Here is a 14,477-nt window from a genome sequence, read left to right on the forward strand (position 1 = left end):
CTTTTTCTCTGAAGTTTAAAGTTCAATGAGAGGCAGTTTTATTTACATTCCAGGAAAAAAATAATCTCTAGACAACAACAACAACAACAAGTTATTTTAGGTAAATGACTTTGACCCCTGGAATGTAAATAAACATTAGAGGATAGAGTTGAGGGTATAGTTTATTCGATCAGCTGACACACGATGTTCTCTGTACAGCAAGAGAAGAGCTGAGGAAAGTCATGTGACTTCTCTCACATGTGAATACGTCTTCCTAAAATGTTTGGGTGACCTGTTCTGTACGTGCATATGAAATACAAGTATTACTAATTAAAAAACACTTTATAATGAAGCTAAAAATTATATTAGCAAGTTTTGTTCTTGGTCAAATGCATAAATATGAATCTATGTGGCCATCTTGATTGTAAATGTAATTATGTATGAATTTACCTTTACTTTTACCTGATTGTCTGTCAAATAAGTGCAAAATAATCACCACTAATTCTTTGTAATAGTAATCAACAAGACCTCATATACACCCTGCATTAATTCATATATCAAATCATTCTTGAGCTTTAGCTAAAACATTTTGTTAAACACTTATATGTTCATAAATAACAAATAGACAGACACGGATTTGGTAGCTGTTGATGCTTTACTGACAGACACTGGATCATACAAGTTTTACAAACATTATTGTAATCAAATTTGAGAAACTAAGACACAAAGAAATAAATGTTGCATGTGATTAACTGTGAAATAAAAATGAAAAACATCTTGAAATTAAAGAAACCTGAATCAGTGTTTCACATCTTCCAGTTCAGTTACATCAGTTTTACTTATGTGGCACCAAATCACAACAAACTGACTGGTTCAGTATGTTGCTCACCAGTGTCTCCAACCAGGACGCCATTTCTGGTGTAGAAAACCTTGGCCAGAGAGGAACTCATGGGGGAGGGAATGTACTCCTGACACCGGTCACCTCCCAGACTTGGTGCGCATTTCACTTCATAGGAAAAGAAGAAGGTGCCATAATCAAACGTGCAGGTCACGCTCCATCTTCCTTTATGCGGAACAACATAGCACTTGCCAAGCAGATCACTGTTCCAATAATTGTCCTGATCATAAACAGTAATCGTGAGTCTGTCTCTCATGTTTAAATTGATTGGTCCAAATTCAAATGTTTCCCACCATCTAGGGTTGTCGTTGTTCGGTATAATGGCAGTGCGCCTTATCTGGTCACCATATTTAACCTCCACTGAACCATCAGTTTGAGTACACCTGTCACCATACAGGCCCTTTGCACGCAGCCCAAACACCTTCAATGTAGCCAGACCTTTCCCAGCAGGGCAGCAGTTTGACTTGAGATTCTGGTTACTGTTGCAGACACAAGCACAAGGATCTCTTTTGTTCGATCTGTGGCCAACCTGACAGGATTCTGAGCATTTTTTCAACACTGCATTGTTGACGATGTACTGCTCTATCTCTTTCTTCAGTCCTGCTCTGGCACGATGATTAACAGGAAGAATGGTATGCAGGGGCTTTAAGTTGTATCGGACCACACCAGGTATAGTTTGCAGAGACTTCAACCAGTTTCTATAGACTGAGGGGTCCGATTGCCCTCGAAAGAGGATATCAACTTCGTTCATTTTTCCACCAATGACCTCTGTTCTGCGCTCATTAAATGCACTGCTGAAACTCTGACCAAAGGTCAACCTTCTACTTTTTTCCTTACAGCGTTGATACATGGCCTTGATGCTGGCTGTCTTTGCAAAGCTTGCTGAGGCCTCAACAGAAAGACAATCTCTGACTTCTGTCGCAGACAGTCCACTCATGGTCGCCATGCAGGTCTTGATCGAAGTGACAGCCATCATTTCACCCCCTAGGAACACTTGTGTGATGTAATGTGTACCGTATGAGCCAATCATACTGCGATACTCATGCTTGGTATTGTATGAATAAGAAGGAAGAGAGTTCACAGCTGATTCAAACTCTTGACTCAGTCGAGGTTTTGCAATCAGTCTGTAGCTGCGGGAACACATGAAGTAATATCAGTCGGTGTTATTTCATTAAGACGTTACAGGACTGCTGAGCAGTTTAAAACAATTAGAACTGGATTTTAAAAGAGGACAAATGTTTGTCCACATACTCACCTATAGTAGGTGCATTGTACAGAATGATGAGTAAAGGTGTAGCGGTCTTGTTTGGACATTTGCATTCCAAATTGAGCCATTTTGGAGTGAGAACCTCCAAAACCAACCCCAACGGTGACTGAAGGGTTTACAGGGAAGTCAAGACCAATTTTCCAGTCGTTGGACACAGATGATGTGGAACCATTGACGAGAGTTTCGGCAGAGTCATAGAGTGTACTGGAGAGGATTAAACTGCACTGGGGGAGGATTCTCCAGTCCACCACGGCAGCTGGGACCTTCTGCTTTTCACTTCCCATGTAGCTATTTCTGTACATTCTGCAGGTGCCATTTCCAAGCTTCCATGTTTCGGTGTCGATGATATAGGCACCTTTCCTCTCCATTGTGACGATGTCAAAGCCCTCTCCTCCCAGGTTGTAACCGGGAACAAAGCGAGCCTGCTTGCACTCTTGTGGCGTACCGATGAAGCTCACACTGGATGAAAGACACACAGGACTCCACGCCCAGCACAGGAGCAGGAGTTGCCAGAACCTCGCCATCTGTAGGAAACAAAGCCAACATGACAGAAGAAAAATGGCACATAAATCATGAGTAAAAATTCAAAATTCAGTACAAGTTTATAGGCCTGAAACAGCTAAAAGCTGCATTAGAACACGAGAGATTGCTCATCAGTTTCACGGCATCATTACCTTGAATGTCAACAGCAAACTCTAATCAGTGGTTCACAAAGTCCAGCCTGAAATACTGATGTCCAGGAGGAGGAGTTTTGATTGCTCATCTCATATTTTAGATTCTCACAAGTTTTTTTTTAAGCTTTACTCGTGTTTTTTAAACACTCCACACCCTGCATGTGCTACAACACTAAAGTTGTGTCGCTTATGGACACACAGGGTGTTGACAGTAACTTGTGAAGATGAAGAATAAAAACAGGAAGCAACACTCAGTAACACATGATGGATGTTAAATGTTTATGTGCTTTTACAAAATTATGATGAATGCTCTTTATATTTCTTTAACTACAAAAACTACTGCGCAAAATTATTGATCCGGCCCTTATTTCTGTATATTTCCTGGAAAACAGGAATTGGGTTATTTGATGTAATGAAACGTGCAAATATGAATGGAAATACAGTTTATTACGCAACAAATAACAAAGTTCAAGTCAACACCTTTATCCTCCAACACAGCCTGAACCCTCTCAGACGAGCTTTCTGTCCTTTCTTTAAGGAGTCTTCAGGAATAGTTCTCCAGGCTTCTTGAAGGACATCCCAAAGCTCGTCTTTGGATGTGGGCTGCCTTTTGTTCCGTTCTCTGCCAAGATGATCCCACACTGCTTCAATAATGTTGAGCTCCGGGCTCTGGGGAGGATTCATCCCTCCATCAGACCTGCTGCCACTGATTTTCAGCCCACTTCTTGTGTCCTTTGGCACAGCTCAGCCTTTTCTCCCTGTTTCCCTTCCTTAAGAACGGCTTCCTGACAGCCACCCTTCCATGGAGCCCATTTCTGATGAGGCTTGGGCCAACAGCAGATGGATCAGCTGAAGGTCCAGATGCATCTCTCAGCTCCTGTGTCAGGTCTTTGCTGGATTTTTTCCTCTTTCTTAAGGACATCACTTTCAGATCCTGTTCATCTGCTGTAGATAGAGCAGAAGCATCCATTCTTTCTTGATATGCACTTTTAGCCTGTACCGTGGTACATCCTATACAGGTTGGTAGTTAATCATAGGTTTAGCATAGAGAGACAACTTAAAATGGTCGATTAAACTAACATACATGCCTTTTCAGACACAGAGAAAGTCTGCACAGGCTCTGGGATAACAGTCAAACTCCACACACAGCTGGAGTATTCCTGCTGTAAGACCACAGTGTTAACCACTGCATCACTTTGCCACAGGACACCATCTTAAACAATTAGCGCTCGGGGCCGTGAACCACAAACAGAGAGAGCGGTTCCAACAGATCTCGGGAACAGCCAAAATACTGCAAAGAACCCTCAAGCTCCCAGGCCTCTGGTAGAGGACCCGAGCTGGAAAAGAGGGGATACAGCCCCCAAAGAAGGGCGAGTGTGGAGGTTTTTTTGTCCTGCCAGAGCTGAGTAGATAATGGGTTGATTTTGAGAACTTGGATCTGCTTGAATATTCAAAAGAATACTTCATATTGTCCTTTTCAGGATGAAAATAACCGAGTAACATAATTTTGAAAGTTGCAGCCACAAGGAACTGTGGGATAGAGGTATTTCCTTTCTTACATAAAAGATGCACCAAGCTAAAAGAGATTATGAAGGAAGCATTGAAGCTGCTTTCCTTAGTATTTAGAATTCTAGCTGCTCTTATCGTGGCCGCTCTTTAGATACTCAGGGTCATTTCATTCATTCAACTGGACCCTTCTAATTTAGATTTTTAACTTTCAGTTTTAACCCTTTAATGTCATGCACATCTCCATTCATTTGTGTTTGGACCCTACAGCATCTGGTAATAATTCACAGAGTATTAATAATCATTTGTGAGAAGCGTAGCTCTGTTAATCTGGGAGTTTTGGAAACAGGAGTTGCCTGAATGGACAGGAGGGTTTGCACATCTGTGCAGGTGCCGGCTTCAAGCTTCGGATGCGTAACTGCCCGAACTTTTAAGCAGTCGAGCACATAAATATCTGGCCACACATGTAGGTGCCTACACTCACCAAAGGTTTAATTACTACATGTCAGTCCGTGCGTATTTGTGTGCATTCATGTTTTTCTAAGACAGAAAGATACTATATGTTCCATGAGCGTGTACGTATTTACACAGGCACAAACAGTCCTCTGAGGCTCCCGACCAATCACTTTGCCTCTCCGTAACAGCACACCTGCTGTCTGCGTTATAAATAGGTGACGGATAGCTACATCAATTCCCTCGTGTCAATCCGCTCAACTTCAAAAACTTCAGCTGACAGATGAGAAAAGACACACTGCACAAAAACAAACAATGGCTGCATTGTTTGTTTCTATTTTTTAGGAGCTTCATAAAAGCTTAAATGCAACCTAGTAAGTTTCATGGGTAAAATTCAGTTTTTCTTTACGAGATGGTGACGCAATATAATCAACCGTGGCGACGAGAGAGCAGAAAACAAGGTGAGGGACTGAGGACTTAAACAGAACAGGAAACACTTTAAATGAAGTCAAATCCAAAGGCAATGACATAAAACATTATTTAGAGTTTAGTGCTTTTTGAAACTTTAGACCTTTTTACAATTTATGACTTTCAATCTGAGGATAGTACAGAGGCCGATTAGGGGGGGTCGAAGCTGCTCACATGCCTCTGAAAAGGGAAGCAACAGAGGCAAAACAGCAGCGTGGATAAGGAAGAGCCAGCATCACATATAGTTCCACCGTAACCAGTGAAATTGCGGTCACAAAGCTGACATTGCAACACTGGCTTGATGTGTGAAAGCACACACTGATGCTGGACTTAATCGCCTCCGATTGGGGTGTGTGAACGACCAAAGAGGAACAGCAGTGGGGTCACGAGGACACAAAACTGGTTGTTGACGCAGAACTTAATAGCCGAAAAAGAGAACACCTATTTATACGTATGATATTCGTGTTTTTCTTCTCACATTATGCAACAAGTTTATGGAGCATCCGCATCACATCTCTATTAATTCATCAACAGTGTCACACCCTGTGCTCATTAACCAGAGTTTCAGGGAACTCGTGAGGGCGAAGCGAGAAACTCTGGTGTGACATCTCACTTTTTCCAAGTTTAAACACAGACATTTTTTATTTTCTGGTGGGGTGCTAGATGCTGCAGCATCTGCAGCTTGTATAGAGCTGTAATTTTGGGTGGTACACCTTGATACCTCTGAAAGGTCACCGGTACAACCCATGCAGTAAGCATGCAGTAAGCTTCCACAGAACCTGATGAAGACCCTTTTATTCTCAGTCATCCCACACTGATTTTGGGCCAGCAAACTGATGACAGGTTATGCTTATATGTTGAAATGCTGTTACCAAAGTAAATCCAATCTAATATAGAGGAAGTTTTACAGTAAGCCGTGCATTTTTGGATGGTAAATACAAATTTTTTCTCACAAAATCAGGTACCAAATATAAGTAAAAGGTGTTTATTCACAATGGAAAGTTTCAGATATTCTCACTTTAGGCTCCAAAATAAGAATATGATCAAAAAAATAAATAAAAAGCTCAAAGAAACCTCATAAAGCCATCAGATGGATTTGTAATACGTTATCTGGATTGTATACCACCATCTACTAGTTAGTAAATTCCATCTTCTAGAGTTTGTAACACAGACTTCCTGTCAGCTGAATTAAATATTTGCCATACTAGTTGCTCTGTGAGGCTGACTGTAGATATCAACATGTAGTTAAAGGGATTTATATATATCTACTGTTTTTTGTTTTTTTGGGGGACTTTTTATGCCTTTATTGTATAGGACAGTGGAGAGAGACAGGAAGCAGGGGGCAGAGAGAGGGGGAATAACACGCAGCAAAGGGCCGTCCGATGTGGGATTCAAAGCCTCTGTACATGGGGCGTCTGCTGTATCCACTATGCCACTGACCACCCCATATCTACTGTTTTTAAATGGGGTTTAGTTGAATACTTATGAGTAGTTAATATTCTGGTTTAGAGAATCAAGGAAGGAATTCTGGCACTGGAGCCGGAAAACAACTTCAAACGTCAAGTGGTTTGAGCAATGCTGCGCTGCTAATTCTTATAGTGCACCAGACAGTTTCTCAACCCGTGACTCCGTGCATTGGGCCAGACCGTGGACTGTGTTGCACTGTCGTGACAAAGTAAACAACTGTCGGGAGCAAGAAGTGGAGGTACGCACAGAATGTTATCAGGAAGGATAAGAGGATCTCACAAGCCATCGTTGTCGGGAATTCTTTGTATGCTGGCTGTAAATATAGCATGTTTCTATGTTGTTCCTGTTTATAAATTCCGCACACCAATCTCCCGTTTCTCAATTTAATGTGACGTTTCGGGCAGCCTGCCCTTCCTCAGACATTACAAACACATAAAAAACCACTGTTTAAATACCCATGATCCCATAGGTGGTTCAACCCCCACCCAGGTGATCCCCATTGATGTTAATCACCTGGGAAAAGTGACGTGTGCAACATAAAACCACATAGTGAATGTCCTCTTTTGCTAAAAAGAGAGGCGTACTGGATCTATACGTTGGACACGCTGTCCCCAAAGGGACTGAACGAAGAATTTGACTTGAGACCTTTTTTGTAATGTTTTTTGTTTTTTGTCATGTTGTAATGTGGGATGCTCTGTATTTTTATCTGTATATTTATTCAATGTCTCCTAGAACTGGGACTTTGCTATTGTCTATTCCCATCATTTGGGCAATGTTAATGATTAGACACGATCTGGAGCTCTTCTCTGATGGTCATACTTCCTTGTACTTTTTCTCTGACCAGTTTTCATTTTTCATATTTCATTGTACATATTGCATATATTGTAAATATTGGACATTCACTATGTGGTTTTATGTTGCACACGTCACTTTTCCCAGGTGATTAACATCAATGGGGATCACCTGGGTGGGGGTTGAACCACCTATGGGATCATGGGTATTTAAACAGTGGTTTTTTATGTGTTTGTAATGTCTGAGGAAGGGCAGGCTGCCCGAAACGTCACATTAAATTGAGAAACGGGAGATTGGTGTGCGGACTTTATTTTCAGTTTTCATGTTACTTTGCTAGTCCTGCACCCATAACTTTTTTTGAGACGGATGTGCGTGTTTTTTTCTTTGCTCAACCTGTTTATAAATTCCCCATAAGAGGCTGAAAAGGTGAGTCTGACTACTCTTTTCTCTATAACAACCCCTGGGGCGGCTGTGGCTCAGTGGCGGTTCGTTTTCCACTCTCACCAAAAAGATTGGTGAACTGACAGCTGGCAAGGGGTGGCAGCGGCCGAGGTGCCCTTGAGCAAGGCACCATACCCCATGCTCCCCGGGCCCTGTGAATGGCTGCCTACCGCTCCAGTGTATGGCATCCGTCTCCATCACCCTGTGCATGTGCATGTTCAACAGGTGCCAACCTGGATGGGTTCAATGCGGAGGAGTAATTTTGTGTGTTTGCATGTATCTACATGACATTAAAAGCCTCTTAATCTTAATAATTCTTCTGAGCAGTGGTTAGCTTCGCTCACCGGACAGAAATCACAGACAGGCTCCTCGTTGTATGCTGTAGATGAGACTCCAATCACGTAATTATTTTCGTTTAATAAAAGAAGAAAAACAACTTTAAAGAGGTTCGCTTCAGTCATCATGTTATAATTAGCATTGTTGTGATGGTAACCTTATTAGTCACAAAGGGTTAAAATCTTTACAGAGTTTAATATTAGAGCCCTGATGCTGCCAGAGGGGATCAAAATGATCATGTCTGGATTAGGATCACCTCAGTGAGATCATCTTAATTTGTTAAAATAATCCCTCCAAAGTCTAAGAAGCCAAAACACAAAGAATCCCGAGAATCTCCATCAACACGTGACACAAAGACAGAGCAAGAACCCACTGAACGAAAAGGCACTGATAGATACGGCTTCAACTTGATGTCTATGCTTTAGATCTTGTTTTAGACCAGGACTTTGTGGTTTTTGGACCTAAAAGCAGTTACATGTCTTAAAAATGCACATTTCACACAAGCAGTGGACACCCCTGTTTTTACTGATAAAACTCGTAGAAGTTACAAAGATGTGAAGAAGGCGAAATTTTGCTTTTTAAAACTTAAATAGCCTTCAGTGTCATGTCAAACATGATGGTAATTATATGACCATTAATGTATTTTTTTTTTATATCAAATTGTTTAATTTGTGCTACTTTTATGTATACAGTCTTTAAAACAGATTTTATTCCTAGTTTCTGTTGACCTTCAAGACTGCTTTATATCCTTATAGGCAATGAGATACTTTATTTAAAATAATATTATTATAGACATGAGCAGGTTTTTTACTTGACTGGATATAACTTAAACCTTCAATGTCCCACTCTTCTGTTTGGTAGAGACATTATGGGTTAAAGGTGCAGAAATTGGGGCTTTTATGGAGTAAACGTGCATCAGTTTTGATTCTAAAGAAAATCCCCCTGTGGTGGAAGGTAATAGCTTCTTAATATTCTTTAAATGTTGTTTTTTTTCTGCCTAAAAACAACTGGAACATGTCACAGAAAACACCCTGATGGTGGGAGGTCAGCAAAAATGTGTGAAATGCAAGTGAAGGCTCCTCCTCCAGGGCCATAATATTACAATATAAGTCAGGTTTACTGACTTAGTGAGTGAGCTCGGTCCTTACTGAACCAACATTGAAGGTAAAGTAGTGCTGGTTTGTATTTGATTATCTCCTCTATGGTGATCCAACGCTACATTTATGTTCTGCATTGTTTGATGTCAGGTTTTATGACCTCCTGTCACATCATATTTTCCCATACAGATGGCAAAGCTCTGGCAACTTCTGCTCCTGTGCTGGGCGTGGAGTCCTCCGTGTCTTCCATCCAGTGTGAGCTTCATCGGTACACCAAAAGAGTGCAAGAAGGCTCACTTTGTCCCGGGTTACAACCTGGGAGGAGAGGGCTTTGACATCGTCACGATGGAGAGGAAAGGCGCCGCTGTCATCGACACCGAATCGTGGAAGCTTGGAGATGGAACTTGTCGGCTGTACGTCAACAACTACGCGAAAGGAAAAAAGCAGAAAGTCCCAGCTGCCGTGGTGGACTGGAGAATCCTCCCCCAGTGCAGTTTAAAGGTCGACAGTGTAGTCTATCATTCTGCTGAAAGTTTGGCCAATGAGTCCACATCAGCTGTGTCCAGTGACTGGAAAACTGGCCTCAATTTATCCGTAGACCCCAGTGTCATTTATGGAGGTTCCGAATCCAAAGAATGGGCCTTTGTCAGGAAAAAGGCCGAGAAAGACCGCTACACCTTCTTCCGCCATTCTGTGTCCTGTAACCTCTACCGGTGAGTATTTGGACACATATTTTAGCTAAAAATGGGTAAATGCTGACTCTTCTTAATTATATTTCAACTAAATTATTGTTGTAGCCACACCAACTTAAGTATGTGTTCTTTGTTTTTCCACAGCTACAGACTGACAGCAAAACCTCCGCTGAGTCGTGAATTTCAATCAGCGGTGAATTCCCTTCCTTCCTACTCAAATGAAACACAGGTATCATATCGCACTTTGGTTGACACGTATGGTACACATTATACCAAACAAGTGATTCTGGGAGGGGTGACGAAGGCCATCACTGCTGTCAAGACCTGCGAGGCGACCATGAACGGCCTGTCGGCGACGGACATCAACGACTGTTTGACGGTCGAAGCCTCAGCTCGCTTTGCACATCCTGATAGCATCAAGGCACTGATGCAATACTGTAAGGAGAAGGCAACAAATCTCTCCATCCCAAGTTTCAACAGCATGTTCAATGAGCGCAACACAGTGGTCATTGGTGGAAACGTCAATGGAGCTGACATCCTCTTTCAGGGCCAATCTGACCCCTCACTGTATAAAACCTGGCTGCAGTCTCTGAGGACCACTCCCGATGTGGTCCAGTACAGCCTGAAGGCCCTGCACACCATCCTGCCGACCGGTCACCGTGCCAGAGCAGGACTGAAACTAGAGGTGGAGAAATATATCGAGAGAAAAGCGTTGCGGAAAATTTGCACAGAGACCTGTCAGGTTGGCCACCGGTCGAACAAAAGAGATCCTTGTGCTTGCGTCTGTAACGGTAACCAGAATCTCAAGTCAAACTGCTGCCCTGCTGGGAAAGGTCTGGCTACATTGAAGGTGTTTGGGCTGCGTGCAGAGGGCCTGTATGGTGACAGGTGGACAAAAACTGATGGTTCAGTGGAGGTTAAATATGGTGACCAGATAAGGCGCACTGCCATTATACCGAACAACGACAACCCTAAGTGGTCAGAGACATTCGAGTTTGGACCCATAGATTTGAGCAGTAAGACCAAGCTTACTTTCTCTGTTTATGATGAGGACACCTACTGGAACAGTGACCTGCTTGGCCGGTGTTCATTTGTTCCTCATAGTGGAAATGTGACAGACAGCTGCATGTTCGCTCATGGCACCTTCTTCTTTTCCTATGAGGTGATGTGTGCTCCGAGCCTCGGTGGGCAGCGGTGTCAAGATTACGTACCCACCCCTCCGAGTTCCACTCTGACCGCGGTCCTCCGAGACAAAAACTGGGTTCTCGTGGAAAGTCAGCGAGCAAGAAAGCTAAAATACCATGAAATGTTTCTGTGATTAAATGCTTAGTTGCTTTTGCTTTGCCTTAAAGTTGCATCGCATCTATGAAACTGCTGAAATTCATTGGCAAATAATTTCAAGAAAAACACTTTTGTGCTTCTGTCTTTAAATCTTGTTTGCTTGAAACTCTAATGATAAAGAACCAGCAAAGGCACACTTGTCTCTGTGTGATTTATTTTCAACACGTAAAATGTGATTCAAGTCTTAATTAAGCACATGATTGCAAAAGGATGCATACACTCACTGCCCCGCTATTACCACCAGTAATGTATCTCATGATAAGAACTGACTTAGCCACTGATAACTGGCCTTGAATGATTTTATACAGAATCAATTTCCCCAAAAAAGTGATTATCTTGGTGTCATCTGCATGACAAATCTGAGAAACTAGTATGTTTTAAGGAGATTTAAAAAAAAAAAGGTAAAAACATACCAAATATGATGACAAACACATATTAATTATTATTAATTATTAGTAGAAACAATATTAATGTGTTTCTTCAAATGCTTCTCTTAGAAAGAATAAATAAATGGCCTTTTCAGAGCTTTCTTCTCCTTTTTTGTTGCCTATTTCAAAAATCGACTCATTTGAATGATCTTCAGGGTGGAGTAACCAAAAATGTGTGAATGCATTTAGTTAAATATAAAACATGTTAGAATATAAGAGACTATGATGACAAACAGGACGCCAGCAGCCACGGCCTGTTCACTTCAAGCACTTATTACCAGTTCAGTAAGCAGTTCTCATTTTAGTCCACAATCCAAAACATTCGTAGTTGGACATTTGCTGAGCTTATACAAATGTTTTCAAATGATTTACTCACCCACAGCACTCACAGAGTTATCTGTGCAATGAGGCGATTAACAGGTGCATTTTAGTTTGTGTCTATTACATTTCTAAATAAAGACAGAGATTGTTTGCACCTGGTTCTGAGACGTGTCTCCACATGCGCAGAGAGCATCTGCTTGCGATCAGATGTATGCAGACATGGTTTATTACATATGCGCCATGTACACAGATCAGACGTGCACCAATCACGATGTAAACACATGCTGGTAAACACAGCATGCACACAGAGCCATGAGAGGAAATGCATGAGATGGGATCAAGTTACTGACCGGAATATGTGCAGCGCCACAATGCTGCGGACTGTTTGAGAAAACATTCAAGACATTCTGCAGCTTCTGACTTTCTCTTTGGGAGTCTGAAGATGCTTTACGTTTACGGGCTGATTTTCAGTTATAACCACTGACCTGTTTAGTCATCCGACAAAAGAAATCAAAGAAAACATGTGAATGAGAGCAGCTTTATTGGAAATTCAGCTGTATAATTATACTCTCAGACTTTAGTGTTCATGCAAAAAGGTGGAACTTTGGAGCACGTTTAGAGCATCAAGGCCCAGTTGAGTTTAGTTGAGCATTTGATCCCCAACCACCTTATCTGGTTGTGTTTGTCCGGCTTTGAGTGGTTTGAACTGAATTTGGTACAATTTCGGTTTTTTTTTGTTAGTTTGTTTGTTATTATTTTTTGGGCTTTTTATGCCTTTATTGGATAGGACAGTTGGACAAAGAGAACGACATGCAGCAAAGGCCGCCCGATGCGACACTCAAACCGGGGCCGACTGCAGTGAGGACTGTAGCCTCTGTACATGGGGTGCCTGCACAACCCACTACGCCACCAAACCAACATCTTTACATGCATTTCAAAAGTCCAGTTTTGACTGAACGAACACGATTTATTACTTTTTTACTTGCCTCTTAATTGTTTCCCTTTTTCAGTGTTTCTGAATGCGGAGCAAGATCTAGCTCACCATTTCAGAATGATACACTCTTCACTGTCAGGTTTACAGTGTTAATGATTATTGAAAAATATTCAAATATTGTTCCTTAAATTAAAGAAGTTATAGGAACAATAAGTGGAAATGGGGCTTCAAGGACACATGCACACGTTTAGTTATATTTCATTCAGTTTGAGCAAAAAAGGATGGATTTCTAAAACTTTACATCTTTTAAATCATCGCTTCATCGCGTTTCTGGGAAAGTTTCTTTTTCTTTTGCCTGGACCAATAGTACTTTAATCTGTATAAACTTTAAAATAATAGCTTGGAAAATTTAGGGGAAACTACCAGTTAATCAACTGGTATTAGAAATATAGAAATGACTATAAATAGATGGTGATGATTACAGCTTAATGCTGTGAGTGCTTGCTGGTTCTTACTGCGACACAGTGATGCTTCCAAATGTGTCCTCATATGAAAATAATGGCTGCTGCAGAGGATACGAGTCTGTGTCTAAGGCTGTAAATAGACACAAAGATTTTTATACTGTACACTGCATACACTGTGTGATGTATAATGGAAGAAAACAGATGGACCCACATCAAAGAATAGAGATCCATGCCTTTATCCGCACTTTTCTCAAGCCTGCTATCAAACAATGACCCCTTCATGAGCGGGCATTATTCAGACTCACCCTTACTTCTAAACCAGGTCATCTTAGTCCTTCAAGTTGACAGTCTCCTGCTGGTCTGGCTTATCCACACCCCATTCCTTTCTCCTTCCCTTGCTCTTAAAAGAAAAGAGACAGAATTGAGGGATTTGCCTCACGGTAGGTAGCTGTTTTATGTGTAGCATATGAAAAAAAGAGGTTTTTTTTCTCTTTTTGTTTTTTATGGTGGGACTTGGCAAAGAGAGCCAGGAGCCCACTTGAGGAGCAGTGGGTCTTAGAACTGGATGATTTGTTTGGAGAAGCCCTCTCCAACCAAAAGGAGGATTAGCTGCACACAGGTTCCCATGGAACCAAGACGAAGTGGAAAGGCCTTTTAGAGGTTGCTACACCCCTGCATGACTACATAAGCATGCAAGTACACACACATGCACAAAAAACACAAACATGAACAACATACAAGAATTTGCACCTGTCCTCCAAGAGAATTCCCATGGGCACACCAACAATAGGGGTACAGTGATCGGGCCAAGTATTGGCTGGTTTGCTCAGTTCTACCCGCAGAGCTTCCCACCGTCTGCAAACAGAACAACTTATGGTAAAAACAATGTGGAACACATGAAATAAACCACTGTTTCCAA

The 14,477-nt window shown here is 41.7% G+C and overlaps 2 protein-coding genes across 3 annotated transcripts; one reads left to right on the forward strand and one right to left on the reverse strand.

Annotated features, from left to right (window-relative positions):
- Positions 1-254: 254 nt before the first annotated feature.
- On the reverse strand, positions 255-13,953 carry LOC142379335 (perforin-1-like). Of its 2 annotated transcripts, none has more exons than XM_075464478.1 (3): positions 13,864-13,953; positions 2,133-2,668; positions 255-2,007 (listed from the first exon to the last, which is right to left on the reverse strand). In XM_075464478.1, exons 2-3 carry the CDS (start codon positions 2,666-2,668, stop codon positions 834-836), a joined length of 1,710 nt encoding a protein of 569 aa, XP_075320593.1. In that variant the 5' UTR covers positions 13,864-13,953; the 3' UTR covers positions 255-833. The 2 variants fall into 2 exon arrangements, with proteins under 2 accessions (XP_075320593.1, XP_075320592.1); XM_075464477.1 differs by lacking the exon at positions 13,864-13,953 and adding an exon at positions 2,819-2,876.
- LOC142379334 (perforin-1-like) lies at positions 9,419-11,539 on the forward strand. Its single transcript, XM_075464476.1, has 3 exons — positions 9,419-9,445; positions 9,568-10,091; positions 10,215-11,539. Exons 2-3 carry the CDS (start codon positions 9,568-9,570, stop codon positions 11,386-11,388), a joined length of 1,698 nt encoding a protein of 565 aa, XP_075320591.1. The 5' UTR covers positions 9,419-9,445; the 3' UTR covers positions 11,389-11,539.
- Positions 13,954-14,477: the final 524 nt, after the last annotated feature.

This window comes from Odontesthes bonariensis, chromosome 4 (assembly GCF_027942865.1).
Source record: "Odontesthes bonariensis isolate fOdoBon6 chromosome 4, fOdoBon6.hap1, whole genome shotgun sequence".
Classification (NCBI taxonomy): Eukaryota; Metazoa; Chordata; class Actinopteri; order Atheriniformes; family Atherinopsidae; genus Odontesthes; species Odontesthes bonariensis.

Bases quoted from the DNA above. Each gene is read 5' to 3' on its own strand.
- LOC142379335 (XM_075464478.1), bottom strand. From the start codon at position 2,668: ATGGCGAGGTTCTGGCAACTCCTGCTCCTGTGCTGGGCGTGGAGTCCT. The intron at 2,008-2,132 runs GTGAGTATGTGG...GTGTTCCCGCAG, and splicing joins GTACAATGCACCTACTATAG to CTACAGACTGATTGCAAAAC.
- LOC142379334 (XM_075464476.1), top strand. From the start codon at position 9,568: ATGGCAAAGCTCTGGCAACTTCTGCTCCTGTGCTGGGCGTGGAGTCCT. The intron at 10,092-10,214 runs GTGAGTATTTGG...GTTTTTCCACAG, and splicing joins GTGTCCTGTAACCTCTACCG to CTACAGACTGACAGCAAAAC.